The following is a 15,841-nucleotide window of genomic DNA, read 5'->3' as shown; positions in this document are numbered from 1 at the left end:
TTTTAAAAAACTCGTTGCAGCAGTAGCAGAAGCAGGTTTAGAAATATGAATGTGTTGAATGGGTGGCATAAAGAGGAAGATGTGAACGAGCGCTGGAGAAATGATACATGAAGTACTTAAACACGGCAATGACTGGAATAAACCGTGTATTATGTTAGTACTGTGCACTTATCTGTGATTAGAGAGCAGCTGGATTTGACTGAGCAGTGCGGAAAACCCAAGTCCCACCGAAGCTGAGGAGGGGAATTAAAATTCAGGATCAGTTTACTCAGTTTAGAGTCTTTATTTGTCTAAAGCTGAGGTTATTTCAAGAATATTTGTTGTAAAACACATTTTAGTTGGAATAACGATCAAATTCCCCCAAAATGCTCAAAGGTTTGACCATGAACTAAAGCTGCAAGTTCATCTATGTATTTATTTATACATATTTTTTTAGTAGATGTCCCTCCCTTACTTTGAGCAGGGTTGCCTCTCCACAGATCTGCTCCGTAACTTTGCCCATTGGCACCACATCCTTGTCTCCATGGAGATGACTCAAGTGCAATGCCGAGAGTCCCAGAAAACTTTCCCCAAACATTTCACCCGCGCTGCCTCTTTTCGACAACATTCCGTACTTACCTCATATCGCATGAACGTTGTCTCCTCCCACTAAGCACACCGCCCGATTCCCGATGACCGCCCACATGCTCCGCCCACATGCCCCGCCCACATGCTCCGCCCTCTGCAGCCCAGTCAAACGCTATCGTCACCTGAGATTTATCCCCGCTCCTCTGTCCTTTTGACCCCCTCCGCATCTGCCTCGTCTCCGCATCTGCCTCGTGCTTTGCCAAACCGGAATCCGGCCCGCGCGCTCCAACCGCCGTCCAACAAACCCGGCCAGATCGCATTAGAGCCTATTCGCCGCGGCGCTCGGTAACGGCGGCCGTGCTTGGCTTGCGCTACTGTCAAAAAAGCAGATTTGAGAGAAGGCAGCGCTCCTGTGTCAGTGTTTTCATCTGCTCAGCTGCAGGGGCAGAACAGCTGCATGGCCAGAACAGATGCAGGGGCAGAACAGCTGCAGGTGTGAGAGCGAGGAAAGGACAGTGCCTTGTCATTTTAGTTTGCAAATGGCACGGTGTTAGCGAGGTTACGGTAGTAGAAAGGTTTGTATGTTTGAAGCGCTTGTGCCAGACGGACAACAAACAAGCGCAAGATGTCACCAGACCAGAGCGAAAATGGCAAGGTCTTTGGTTTCGACTAGAGAATGGAGGGAAAACGCCGCCGGAATACAAAGAATAAAATGGAATTCGTAGTTATGAACGTACTGTACGGCGGTAAAGAATATCCATGGGAGGGGCTAAAGGTGTGCCTACATGTACAGTGTTTCTACAGCGCTGGATGCGGTATTTCCTCTTTTTATGGGAATTTTTGGTGGAGAGGAGAAATTTAGTGCAACTTGCAACTTAGCCACAAGTATCCTGAAAATGCAGCGTAAGGCTCAGTACGTACTCGTAGGGTTAGGGTCTTGTAGGCTTAGGCTGCAGGCTTTGCTTCTTGTTTTGGGGTTAGCGCCTCAATAGGTGCAGGCCGTTATTGTGGGGTTCAACCCTTGAGGTATTTTTTAGGCCTTTGTTTTAGTGATTTGTTGTAGGGTCGGATCTTTGTTGTAGGGTTAGATCTTTGTTGTAGGGTTATATCTTTGTTGTAGGGCTATATCTTTGTTGTAGGGTTATATCTTTGTTGTAGGGTTAGATCTTTGTTGTAGGGTCGGATCTTTGTTGTAGGGTTAGATCTTTGTTGTAGGGTTAGATCATTGTCGTAGGGTTAGATCATTGTTGTAGGGTTAGATCTTTGTTGTAGGGTTAGATCTTTGTTGTAGGGTTAGATCTTTGTTGTAGGGTTAGATCATTGTTGTAGGGTTAAATCTTTGTTTTAGGGGTAGACCTTTGTTGTAGGGTTAGATCTTTGTTGTAGGGTTAGATCTTTGTTGTAGGGTTAGATCATTGTTGTAGGGTTAAATCTTTGTTTTAGGGGTAGACCTTTGTTATAGGGTTAGGTCTTTGTTGTAGGGTTTGGTCTTTGTTGTAGGGTTTGATCTTTGTCGTAGGGTTAGATCTTTGTTGTAGGGTTTGATCTTTGTCGTAGGGTTAGATCTTTGTTGTAGGGTTAGATCTTTGTTGTAGGGTTAGGTCTTTGTCGTAGGGTTAGATCTTTGTTGTAGGGTTAGATCTTTGTTGTAAGGTTATATCTTTGTTGTAGGGTTAGATCTTTGTTGTAGGGTTAGATCTTTGTTGTAGGGTTAGATCTTTGTTGTAGGGTTAGGTCTTTGTCGTAGGGTTAGATCTTTGTTGTAGGGTTAGATCTTTGTTGTAGGGTTAGGTCTTTGTCGTAGGGTTAGATCTTTGTTGTAGGGTTAGATCTTTGTTGTAGGGTTAGATATTTGTTGTTGGGTTAGATCTTTGTTGTAGGGTTTGATCTTTGTTGTAAGGTTATATCTTTGTTGTAGGGTTAGATCTTTGTTGTAGGGTTTGATCTTTGTTGTAGGGTTAGATCTTTGTTGTAGGGTTAGATCTTTGTTGTAGGGTTAGGTCTTTGTCGTAGGGTTAGATCTTTGTTGTAGGGTTAGATCTTTGTTGTAGGGTTAGATATTTGTTGTTGGGTTAGATCTTTGTTGTAGGGTTAGATCTTTGTCGTAGGGTTAGATCTTTGTTGTAGGGTTAGATATTTGTTGTTGGGTTAGATTTTTGTTGTAGGGTTAGATCTTTGTTGTAGGGTTAGATCTTTGTTGTAGGGTTAGATCTTTGTTGTAGGGTTAGATCTTTGTTGTAGGGTTAGATCTTTGTTGTAGGGTTAGGTCTTTGTCGTAGGGTTAGATCTTTGTCGTAGGGTTAGATCTTTGTCGTAGGGTTAGATCTTTGTCGTAGGGTTAGATCTTTGTTGTAGGGTTATATCTTTGTTGTAGGGTTAGATCTTTGTTGTAGGGTTAGATCTTTGTCGTAGGGTTAGATCTTTGTCGTAGGGTTAGGTCTTTGTCGTAGGGTTAGATCTTTGTCGTAGGGTTATATCTTTGTTGTAGGGTTAGATCTTTGTTGTAGGGTTAGATCTTTGTTGTAGGGTTATATCTTTGTTGTAGGGTTAGATCTTTGTTGTAGGGTTTGATCTTTGTCGTAGGGTTTGATCTTTGTCGTAGGGTTTTATCTTTGTTGTAGGGTTTTATCTTTGTTGTAGGGTTTGATCTTTGTTGTAGGGTTAGATCTTTGTCGTAGGGTTAGATCTTTGTCGTAGGGTTAGATCTTTGTTGTAGGGTTAGATCTTTGTCGTAGGGTTAGATCTTTGTCGTAGGGTTAGATCTTTGTTGTAGGGTTAGATCTTTGTCGTAGGGTTAGATCTTTGTTGTAGGGTTAGATCTTTGTCGTAGGGTTAGATCTTTGTCGTAGGGTTAGGTCTTTGTTGTAGATTATCCGTGAATCGCTGCTGAGGCTCGTGTTTATTGTTGGATCTCGTGAGTCTCAGAAACAACACAAAAAGCACAAGATTTAAAGGTTTGTAAACATTTGTGGCGTTGTAGGAGGGTCCGCCACTTGCTTGTCTCCTTGGAGATGTGTATGGCATTAAATGATGATGCTGCCAGTCACAGGTCAGCTCTGTGGAGAGGCAAGCCTGCACAAGCTTAAGAATACGAGATTTTTTTAAAGCATTTTCAGCACTAAGATCAATGCAGGATTGATAAGATAAACGTCTTATTGTGGAACGTTCTTCAGGGGAACAAGCAAGTGAAACGATCAGACCATAAAAGTAACATTTGCCTTCCGTCACCTCGCTTGCCTTTGTCTGGTCGCTTCACCCGGAACGCCCCTCGTCGCCTCCGTCAGACCAGCAGAACTTTTAAAACATTTCAAATACAGGCGACAGACCCTTACGAGGTCGAGAAATCAAGCAAAACATTCCCGGCGTCCTCCATTATTCATACGCGTGTCTGTGTGCGCTTTTATTCCGGACGAGCTGCAACATTTCACACATTAAGCGGTCGACAAAGCGCGCCCGTCCCGGTCGGGGCGGGGGGCTCCGCGGAGAACATGGCCTTGCACTCAGGGCCCCCGCGCTGCTGACATCATCAAGCTAATTTAAGGAGCGATTTTCGAAAGTGTGGCGAGTGTCGAGCGAGAGAGAGGCGGAGACGGAGGTTAAACCAGTGCAACAGAGACGAAGAGTTGAGCCGTGTTGAAGGGATGGACGTTGGCGCGTGGACTCTGGCAGGAAGTGATGTCAGGGAAGGAAGAGAGAGAGTCAGTAGAACGCTGGAAAACCTGCAGAAGAGGATTTTACATTTTTGTACATTATAAATAGCAATATCGATCCAAAAGGCTTAAAGCGCCACCTACAGGTCGGACGACTCACTGAACTAAAATGCAGTAAAGATAAATATATTTAGAATTTTGCAAAAGTGATACAAATGTTGTCACAGAATAGCATTTTTTAGGTTTATAATTTAAGATAAGATAAGATAAGAAAATTAACTTCCTGTTTGTGATTGATGACATCGCACTAGGAAATTACCCAGCAAACACTGGGCCAAAACTCATCTAATGTAACATTTATTTTATTTGACGAATACAAATATATGAGAGCCACTTTATTTTGTTGAAGTCATGTTCAAAGGGTCAAAGAAGTTGTTTCTTTTGTGTAAATTCTGGATAAACTTTGACTGGTCATTTTCTGCAGATTTTTCAAAGTTTTCTCCACAAATACCTGCTCAATTGGTGTAAAACTATCATTTATATGTACAAAAGGTATAAATACACCAAATAATATCATGATGAGAACATTGTAAAAACCTGTCGTACGTCACTTTAATAATAGAAACAGAACAGAACTGAATAGGCCACGCCTCTTCATCGTAGCATTTCACTGCAGCAGATTTTTATTGACCTGTTTTTATTGTGGAAAACGTGACATTTTTAACCCTGCGTACGACCTGGAGCCTGAGTCTTTTGAAAACTGTGGAAGCTGAAGTTTTCTGAGCCTCAAACGCGGGACACAGGATTATAACTTTGAGTAATGAGGGAAGGCAATTATAATACGATTAAAAGCTCAAAAAGTCGATTTCACACAATATGCCCCTTTACACTAAACCCCAAGAGGACAAAGCTAATATGTTTTTTTTTTAATTTGGAACAAAACGATTATAGTACTGATGTGGATAAGAATAAAACTGTAATACACACAATTATGCCAATCATGTTTGTGCAAATCACTAATAATCACTATTATTAATGCGTTTATGCTGCTGCGATGCAAAAACAGCTGGAAATCAAAAAGAAAAGAATTGTCTGTTTACACAAATTAGATGTCAAACTGCCAGGTCGAACCACGCACTGATCTCAGGGTCGGGCAGTTTCCATGGTTATCACTAAACCCTCCCTTTGTCCGTGTCCGGCAGGGCATCTGGAGCTGTATCCACGGCGTGCACATCGACATGAAGAAGAAGTCCCCGGAGCTGGACTTCAGTCCCCAGGCCAACATGATGCACCTGCTGAGGTCGGCCAAGTCCATGGCCCTGTCGTCGTCGCCCAAGCAGCGCAACACGGTGATGCTGCAGCCCAGCATCCTGGACATGATGAAAGGTATCGCCGAGCGTGTCGCCGGGTATAACGTGCGGGAGGCGTTTCCAAAACCCTCTCCGTGTCTAGCGCCTCCGCATCACGAGGGCGGAGACGACGCTGGCACTGACGGTTCGATGCTCCTCCCAAACTGTCTCCTCTATTGCATGTTATCCTCGATGATAACATATCGAGAGAGCAAGAGCGTTTCATGGTGACAGTGCGGTGGGCTGCGGGCTTCCGACTGCATATACACACCATATCACACATGGGATTAGCATTAGCCGCCGTTAGCCACTAGTTTTCCTAACTTTACCACCACCACATCCATGCCTTAAACTGATTTATCTTCCATTAATTCATTTACAGGTCTTATTGCTCGAAAGAGAGTCTGAAAAACATGCATTCTTGCTTGTTTTTTTTCATGAGTCCCGCCCACTTGGGTTTACATCTATTTCAACAGAACCTCCGGCATTAAACTGATCTTTCTTCCATTTATTCAATTGCAGTTCTTATTGCTCAAAAGAGAGAGTGAAAAACATGCATTCTCACTCTGTACCGGCTTGCCCATCAACAGATCTAACCTGTAACTTGGTCCGGCAGCATCATTTGTCCCCGCCCATGTGTAAAACCAAACTGCGGAACATTCTGGGCAACACAATCATCATCTCCGGAGACATTTGTGGATCCGAGGTTACACAGAAGACCACACGCGGCGATGAGGTCTTCAGAGCGCGGTTATTACACAGCGCTTTATTAAAAACGACTGCGTCAATGTCAAATAGTAATAATCTCGTCACGTTTCACGGCCGTCGTCGCGAGCTTAATCTAAACGAGTGTCATGGGGGTAAAAGGCCTTTCGACAGGCCATCCTGCCGTGCTCCGCCTCCCGCGCTGACAGGAACGCGGCGGGTCGTCACGGAGAGCCCGCCGCCGCTGAATGGAGTCGTGAGAGCGACAGCGCTCTGCGAAACGAGCGTGTGGATGCTCGTCTCCGTGGGCGTTACTGCTTTGCCTGGAACGTTCCGCGGTGTGGCATTAAACTGGGCTCACGGATACCGATTACAGGTGCTCCAACATAGGCTGAGAGGGCTCGCCTTTCCACAGATCTGGGGTCTCATTTACAAAGCGCGTGTACGTACAAGAATGCTACGTTTATCACTTTCCGCGTAAAGTTTGGGATCGTTGTGGAATTTCTGCAAACAATCACCAAGCAAGAGATAAATTGAACAGTTTGTCTTTCTCAAAAGGTGGATGTTTATTTCCTCGTGCACAGTAAATAATCACTTTCCCTGACAAATCATCACACATCCTTTTAAACGCACATAAACGGACACGTATGCACATCATCACAATCAAATCAGCTCCAAAAGAGACAGAAGAACATGGCGGATGCAACGATTCATGCTCTCTCATTGGGAGGTGACCTGACCCTCGAGCGATGACCTGACGTACCACGATGCACATTTATCAGGAACTCATATTCTCTGCACACAATAACAGCATAGACAGAATGACATGACATTTTACCATCACAGGTCTCATGTACAAAGCATGTGTATGTGCAAGAATGCTACGTATGTCACTTTTCCATGTTGAGGTTGCGATTTAAAAAAGAAGACCTAAAACGAGCTGTTCGGTCCAAAGATGATGCACATTTTTTGAGTTTGAGGCAGTTTCTGTTTGGTCCGTGCCACACTTTTAGTTCCATAAATGAGATTCCGGAGCTGTAACACGACCTTGACCTTGTTTGTGTCAGCGGAGATCAATCAGTTTAATGCCGTACTGTGGAATATTGAGCTCAAAGCGATGACATGTCCTCGGAGGCGATCGTACAACACACACACAAACACACACACACACATACACACACACACAAACACACACACACACACATACACACACACACAAACACACACACACACACTGACACACGCACACACTGACACACGCACACACACACGCCCACACACTGACACACACACACACAAACACACACAGACACACGCACACACACAGACACACACACACTGACACACACACTGACACACACACACTGACACACACACTGACACACACACTGACACACACACACACTGACACACACACACAGACACACACACACACACACACACAGACACACACACACTGACACACACACACACTGACACACACACACACAGACACACGCACACACACACACACACACACACTGACACACACACAGACACACACACACACACACACACACTGACACACACACACACACAGACACACACACACACACACACAGACACACACACACACAGACACACACACACACACACACACACAGACACACACACACACAGACACACACACACACACACAGACACACACACACACAGACACACACACACACACACTTCTACCTGTGCCATTGGTTTTAATGAGGCAGTGAAATAAACACATGGATTTTTGACGTTTCGCCGGCTGCACAGACGCTACATTTTGCCAACAAGTAATTAGAGACTTCCGACTTCCAACGCTGGAAACGCCTCACGTTTGCAACAGCACCGGCCTCTACAACGCCGCCGCTCTTTTCACGCTGTTTTAGTCCCATTTAATCCAATGCCAACTGCGCCCTCTGTGGCACGTGGCGCCGGTGTAATTACCGCGCTGATTGCTGTGTACAGTGCGCCGTGCGAGGTGACCGGGCTCTCCTTGGACACCCTGTAATCCCATCGAGAGTCAGCCACAAGGACGTCACGACGGAGAACGCGTTAGCTGTAGCACGCCACGACGGAGAACGCATTAGCTGTAGCACGCCACGACGGAGAACGCATTAGCTGTAGCACGCCACGACGGAGAATGCATTAGCTGTAGCACTCCACGACGAGGAACGCATTAGCTGTAGCACGCCACGACGAGGAACGCATTAGCTGTAGCACGACACGACGAGGAACGTATTAGCTGTAGCACGCCACGACGGAAAACGTATTAGCTGTAGCGCGCCACGACGGAAAACGCATTAGCTGTAGCACGCCACGACGAGGAACGCATTAGCTGTACCGCCGTCCCGCCGCCTCATGCTCCTCCCCCGTCCCCCTGCCTCATGCTCCTCCCCGTCCCCCTGCCTCCTGCTTCCCCGTCCCGCCGCCTCCTGCTCCCCCGTCCCGCCGCCTCACACTTCCCCGTCCCGACCACCTCATGCTTCCCCGTCCCGCTGCCTCATGCTCCTCCCCCGTCCCGCCGCCTCATGCTCCTCCCCCGTCCCCCTGCCTCCTGCTTCCCCGTCCCGCCGCCTCACACTTCCCCGTCCCGACCACCTCATGCTTCCCCGTCCCGCTGCCTCATGCTCCTCCCCCGTCCCGCCGCCTCATGCTCCTCCCCCGTCCCCCTGCCTCCTGCTTCCCCGTCCCGCCGCCTCCTGCTCCCCCGTCCCGCCGCCTCACACTTCCCCGTCCCGACCACCTCATGCTTCCCCGTCCCGCCGCCTCATGCTCCTCCCCCGTCCCCCTGCCTCCTGCTCCCCCGTCCCGCCGCTTCATGCCCCCCCGTCCCGCCGCCTCATGCCCCTCGCTTGAGGACGGTGGGAGTGTTAGTTTTACACACACAGAGTTTTGATGTTAGGACGAGAGCAAAACCACTTCTTTTCCCACATTTTTAAACTGAAAGAAAAAGTGAATTCACAAATGTTGAATGTGTTTTCACGGCTGATGCTTCTGGAGCCCGCGGCGCTCGTGTTGTGCGGTGCATCCATGCTGTCTCCTTGTCTCCTAGGTAACTCGCTCGGCCTGCCTCCGAAGGGTCCCGGTCTCTATAGCAACGCCGCCGGTTCGCAGAGCTTCCTGTCACTGTCCACCGGGCGCCACAAAAACCTGCTCAACAACGCCACGCCGTTCCCCGGGCAACCCAAGGGCCCGCCCCTCCAGACCAGCCCCAACAAGCCCACGCAGCTGTCGGTCGCCAACGACAACGGGCAGCAGCCGCGCGGACCCGCCGGACCGGCGCTGGCCCCGGCGTCCAAACCCCGGGCGCTGTGGAAGAAGAGCGTGGAGACCCTGAAGACGCAGCCGGCCACGCCCTCTCCAGGGGCCCAGAGTCCAGGGGGCCCCGCGGGCACTGGGGGGGCGGGGCAAGGTCAGGGGACCGGACCGCCGCAGATGAAGAGCCAGCGGTACCTACCGGAGGAGCCCCCCCACTCGGACATATCGGAGTGCTCCAGCCGGCCCACCTCCCACAAGGACTCGGACTCCATGGCGACCAGAGGCGGGTTCAAGCCTGTCAATCAGCTGAGGAAAAGAGGAGGCGGCGGAGGGAGCGGAGGAGGGGCTAAGGTAGGCGTTTGGTTGAGTCACAGTTGAAAGATGATGATAATCGTGAACAACTGATGAATATTTGACTTGCAATTATTATTTAGATTTATTGATTAGTGGTTTGGATCAAAAAGCTGAGAATATCTCAACTTTTTACTCAATTTGATGATGAAATTTTATGTTTTCTCTTCAAAAACGTGTTAAATCCAGAGTTCAGAAAAGCTCAGTCTCTTTCTCGTCCACAAATGAAAGTGCCAGTGTGTCTATGTGTCTGAAAAGCAAAATAGTCCTTATTTTTTCTAAAATAGGCTGAAGTACGGCCGTCGGCGCCGCCATGTTTGAGTTAGATCGGTTGTTTTCCGCCCAAACCACAATGCTGCCCTGTGATTGGCCCGTTAAATCACTGGTGCTGGCTGCAAACAAATACAAAATAATATGAGATGAGCATCAAATCAAATCAAATCAATTTATTTTCGTAAGGCCCAAAATCACAACAACAGTTGCCTCTGAGGGCCACAGGGAGAAATGAATCAACAATGTCTGTGGTGGCGATGGAGTCAGACAATGTCTGTGGTGGCGAGGGACGATGTCCCAGGGTCCTCTGTCCTTAGACTCTCCTTCTCGGCCAGGAAAAACTACAAAAAAACCTCTTTGGGAAAAAAGCGTAGAAACCTGGAGGAGTTCCAGTGAAGGAGAGATCCGACTCTCACAGACGGACAGACGGACACAAGGAGACTGGAGCTGGACCCACTCTTCAGGCAGAAGAGGGACCGTCTGAGTCGAGCTGGACCCACTCTTCAGGCAGAAGAGGGACCGTCTGAGTCGAGCTGGACCCACTCTTCAGGCAGAAGAGGGACCGTCTGAGTCGAGCTGGACCCACTCTTCAGGCAGATGAGGGACCGTCGGAGGCGAGCTGGACCCACTCTTCAGGCAGATGAGGGACCGACTGAGGCGAACTGGAGCCACTCTTCAGGCAGATGAGGGACCGTCCACACAGGGCAGGGACCACTTCACCAGGGGAGGGGCATCTGGGTCCACAGGTCCTCAGGAGTGAGAGAAAGAAAAGAAGGCGGTGAACAGTTTGCAAGTGGAATCAAAAAATAAATATTGTTTGATAGCATAAGTAGTCAGAAGAAGAAGAGGATAGTGCTCAAGCTGCCATACTTCCCCCAGCATAGTTACTCCTAGGGCAGCGTAGCTGAAGCTGTGGGTTTATGTTTCTGTTCCTAACTAGTCTGACCATAAGCGATTTCGAAGAGGAACGTTTTAAGCCTGGACTTAAATGAAGAGACTGTGTCAGCATATTTAACATGGGTCGGGAGCTGATTCCATAACACAGGAGCTTGGTAGCTAAACGCTCTACCTCCTACAGTACTTTTAGAGACTCTTGGCACCACCAGAAGGCCAGTATTCTGAGAGCGAACAGCTCTGTTTGGATGATATGGTTCTATAGCATCTTTGAGGTCGGATGGGGCCATGTCATTTATGGCTTTGTAGGTCAAGAGTAGAATTTTGAATTTGATTCTGGACTTGACGGGGAGCCAGTGAAGAGACTTCAGCACTGGCGTAATGTGCTCTCTTCTTTTTGTTCCTGTTAGTAATCTTGCTGCTGCATTTTGAACCAGTTGAAAGCTTTTTATGGAGCTTTTAGGACACGCTGCAAGCAGGGAGTTACAGTAGTCTAATCTAGTCGTTACAAATGCATGGATAAGTTTTTCGGCATCACTTTTAGGCAGGATTCTTCTGATTTTGGCGATGTTGCGCAAATGGAAATAGGCTGTTTTACAAGCTTGATTTATATGAGCTTTAAATGAGAGCTCCTGGTCAAATAAGACTCCAAGGTTTCTTACAGTAGAACTGGAGGCTACACTGACATTGTCCAGTGTGACTATCTGCTCAGATAGAGCGTCTCGTAGATGCTTAGGGCCAAGCACACTGACCTCGTTTTTTTCAGGGTTAAGAAGCAGGTAGTTTAGTGTCATCCAGGTTTTTATCTCCTTCACACAAGTACTAAGTCTGTCTACTTGATCGCTCTGATCAGGTTTCATTGATAAATACAGCTGAGTGTCATCTGCATAGCAGTGGAAGTTAATGTCATGCTTTCTGATAATGTTGCCTAATGGTAGCATATAAAGAGTAAACAGAATTGGACCGAGTACCGAACCCTGTGGCACACCGTAAATTACTTTAGAGCTTGGTGAGGAGCTCTGGTTTACATTAACAAATTGGAACCTATCAGATAGATAGGATTTAAACCAGCTGAGGGCTGTTCCTCCAACACCTACATCACATTCTAACCTCTGCAGTAGAATGTTGTGGTCAATGGTGTCAAACGCTGCGCTGAGGTCCAACAGAACCAGGATTGAGACCAGTCCATCGTCAGCGGCTAATAACAAATCATTTGTGACTTTAACTAGTGCAGTTTCAGTGCTGTGGTGGGCTCTGAACCCTGACTGGAAAACTTCAAATAAGTTATTGTCCTGCAGGTGGCGACAAAGCTGTTTTACTACAACTTTTTCAAGGATTTTAGAGACGAAGGGAAGATTTGAAATAGGTCTGTAGTTTACCAATAGGTCGGGATCTAGATTAGGCTTTTTCAGAAGAGGTTTAATGACTGCATGTTTGAAGGACTGTGGAACATAGCCACTTTCGAGTGAAGTATTTATTATATTAAGAATAGGGTCTATAATTAGGGGGAGAATGTCTTTGAGGAGTCTGCTTGGAATGGGGTCTAGGACACAAGTTGAGCTTTTAGAGGACATAATGGCTGAAGTTATCTCTGCTTGATCAACAGCTGTGAACCTTTCTAGGTTTACAGGTGGATTTATATGGGACGTTAGATTTACAGCTTGGGCTAGTTCAGGGCTAATAGCGGGGGTAATTTCATCTAATTTATCTCTGATTGTTTTTATTTTATTATTAAAAAATAGGAGGAAATCATCAGAGCTAAGTGTAGCTGGGATTGAGGGCTCTACTGCACTGTGACAGTTTGTTAGCCTAGCTACAGTGCTGAAAAGGAATTTAGTGTTACTTTTGTTGACTTCTATTAGATTTGAATAATATCTGGTTTGGGCCTTACGCAGAGCCTGCTTATAGGACAGCAGGCAACTTTTCCATGCTTTTAGGGATTCTTCGGTGTGAGAGCGACGAAATAATCCCTCTAACTTTCTAACTTTTTGTTTATGTGAACGCAGTTCTTGGTTGTACCATGGGGAGGCGCGCTTTGGCCTAATGACCTTCTGTTTTAACGGCGCGACAACGTCAAGAGCAGACTTCAGAGAATTCATGGTCAAGTCGACACATTGATCACTTAAACTGGGACTAAAGCTGTTCTCAGCAGGATCACATGACATGTCACTGAATATTGGCTCTATTATTTCTTTGAATTTTGAGATAGATTTTTCAGATATTGTCCTTTTCATTATAACTTTATTTTGTGGGACTGGATGATCTTTAAGAATAAACTGAAAGGTAATTAGGAAATGATCTGACAATTTAGGGTTTTGAGGGAGGACAATGAGGTCACTAATCTCTGTTCCATACGTTAGGACAAGATCCAGAGTGTTCTTGTGAGTGTGAGTCGGTTTATTTACATTCTGAGTGAAACCAATGCTGTCTAACAAGGCGCTGAAGGCATTACTGAGAGCGTCATCACTCATGTTCACGTGGATATTAAAGTCTCCAACTATAACTATTTTATCCCAGGCTAACACTAAGTTTGATATAAAGTCAGAAAACTCTGTTAAAAACTCTGAGTAGGGACCAGGAGGTCGGTAGATAACTATGAACAAAACTCCTTTTTGGTTTTTCATATTTGGACATGTGATTGACAGCATAAGGCTTTCAAATGAGTGAAATGCATTGTTAGTTTTAGGGCTCATGAGTAGGCTTGAGTGGGAGATCACTGCCACACCACCACCTCGGCCTGTGCTCCTGGCGGTCTGAAAGTTAACATGGCTGGGTGGGGTGGACTCATTTAGTCTGACGTAGTCGTCTTGTTGAAGCCACGTTTCAGTTAGAGCTAGAAGATCTATGTTATAGTCACTAATTAATTCATTAACTAAGAGCGATTTGGAGGAAATTGCTCTAATGTTTAGCAGTCCACATTTTACGTGTTTATTCATTTGTGTATTTGTGTCATTTGTGATTGTTATTTTCCTTAAGTTATTTGGTCTGATGCCTGAAATATTTTTTCTGAGATGTGACTTTTTGGCATTATTTGTACGAGGGACACGAGGGACACACACAGTCTCTATCTGTCTTGAATCTGAACACTTCACAGGTAACAGAACGGGCGAGAGTTCAGCGACAGAGGAGCGTCTTAAGCTGCTGCTCTGCACCTGGGGCTCATCCCTAGATGGTCACTTAACACGACTAAGACTATCGGTCAAATTCCGAACTAATAGGGATGTACCCTCCGAAGTCGGATGGATGCCATCCCTGCGTATGAGCCCGGGCTTTCCCCAAAACGCACTCCAGTTATCAATAAAGACAACGTTGTTTTGAGGGCACCATCTGGATAACCAGTTGTTGAATGCTGAGAGACGGCTGTACAATTCAGCATTGATCCGATTGGGCAGGGGACCAGAAAATATTACAGTGTCCGACATCGGTCACACACCGCGGCTACTTGAACTTTGAGCACCTCTGATTGTCTCCGACGGGCGTCGTTACCGCCTGCGTGAACCACGACTCGCCGGAAACGGGTCCTACTCTGCTTTAAGATCCTAAGGTTTCCTTCGATGTCACCCATTCTGGCCCCCGGGTAACACCTAACGCTAGCAGCTGGCAGCTTCACGTCTCTAACAATAGAACTCCCGATTACAAGAGTTTCTCTCGTGTGTTCAGCGGGCGTGTGATCGCTGAGGGGAGAAAACCTATTATAGACGTGAAGCTCACGGCGCTCTGAGGTTCGGCGTTTAGCGCCTTGTCCCCTCCGAACTGTCACAAAATGGTCCCTATTCTGTTCCTGGTCTAGTCCCGGCTGCACGGGAGACGCTGAGGGGCTGAGCTCGGCCTTACTGCTACTGCTAATGCTAATGCTACGCCCTGCAGCGCGGTCCGGTAGCCCTCGCGCTAAAACCGAACTATAACTGGACTTTAGCTCCTCTAAACAGCGGATCCGCGCTTCTAACTCCGTAACCCTGGCCTCCAAAACTACCACTACACTGCACTTCACGCACCTATCATCAGAGAAGGAGCCAGGGTTCTAACTCGACATATGACAGCTCAAACAGGTAAAGGTAGATCCAGCCATGACGCTAGCGGCAAGGCTACGCTAGGCTAGTTCAGGCTGGAGCTAGAAAGTGAGGAGGGCTTTTTAATCCACGAAATACTGAAAAGCGAGCGGCTTGAGGCTCCGGATTGTTTGCGGAGAAATCAAACGTTCACTTTTGTGTATATGATGCGTAAATATTGTGTATAACTCGTGGATTAATCGGTAAAAGGCTCTAAGAACGAACAGCTCTGAAAACGCGACACACTCACCGGAAATGACGTCACCGGAAACCCCCATGTGATATTCATTTGCAGCAGGGAATAAGCTCTGTTCCAGAAGTAAAGGTACTACGTGCAGGTGGTACGTGCAGGTAGTACGTGCAGGTGGTACGTGCAGGTGGTACGTGCAGGTAGTACGTGCAGGTGGTACGTGCAGGTGGTACGTGCAGGTGGTACGTGCAGGTGGTACGTGCAGGTGGTACGTGCAGGTGGTACGTGCAGGTGGTACGTGCAGGTGGTACGTGTAGGTGGTACGTGCAGGTGGTACGTGCAGGTGGTACGTGCAGGTAGTACGTGCAGGTGGTACGTGCAGGTGGTACGTGCAGGTGGTACGTGCAGGTGGTACGTGCAGGTGGTACGTGCAGGTGGTACGTGCAGGTGGTACGTGCAGGTGGTACGTGCAGGTGGTACGTGCAGGTGGTACGTGCAGGTAGTATTCTACACTTCCCTCATAACGGTTGCGAAACG

General features: G+C 47.2%; 1 protein-coding gene across 1 annotated transcript in view; it reads left to right on the top strand.

The window, feature by feature from the left end:
- Positions 1-15,841, top strand: part of LOC140377369 (glutamate receptor ionotropic, NMDA 2A-like) — a 427,148-nt gene that overhangs the window by 399,702 nt on the left and 11,605 nt on the right. Inside the window, exons 18-19 of the mRNA XM_072462756.1 lie at positions 5,420-5,603; positions 9,342-9,898. Coding sequence (XP_072318857.1) covers positions 5,420-5,603; positions 9,342-9,898 — 741 coding nt within the window. The remainder of the gene's footprint in view (positions 1-5,419; positions 5,604-9,341; positions 9,899-15,841) is intronic.

This window comes from Eucyclogobius newberryi, unplaced genomic scaffold (assembly GCF_026437365.1).
Source record: "Eucyclogobius newberryi isolate DKJ021-1_F unplaced genomic scaffold, fEucNew1.0.hap1 SCAF_4, whole genome shotgun sequence".
NCBI classification, from domain to species: Eukaryota; Metazoa; Chordata; class Actinopteri; order Gobiiformes; family Gobiidae; genus Eucyclogobius; species Eucyclogobius newberryi.
The sequence above is the reverse complement of the archived record's forward strand: the minus strand, read 5'-3'. Positions and strand labels throughout refer to the sequence as shown.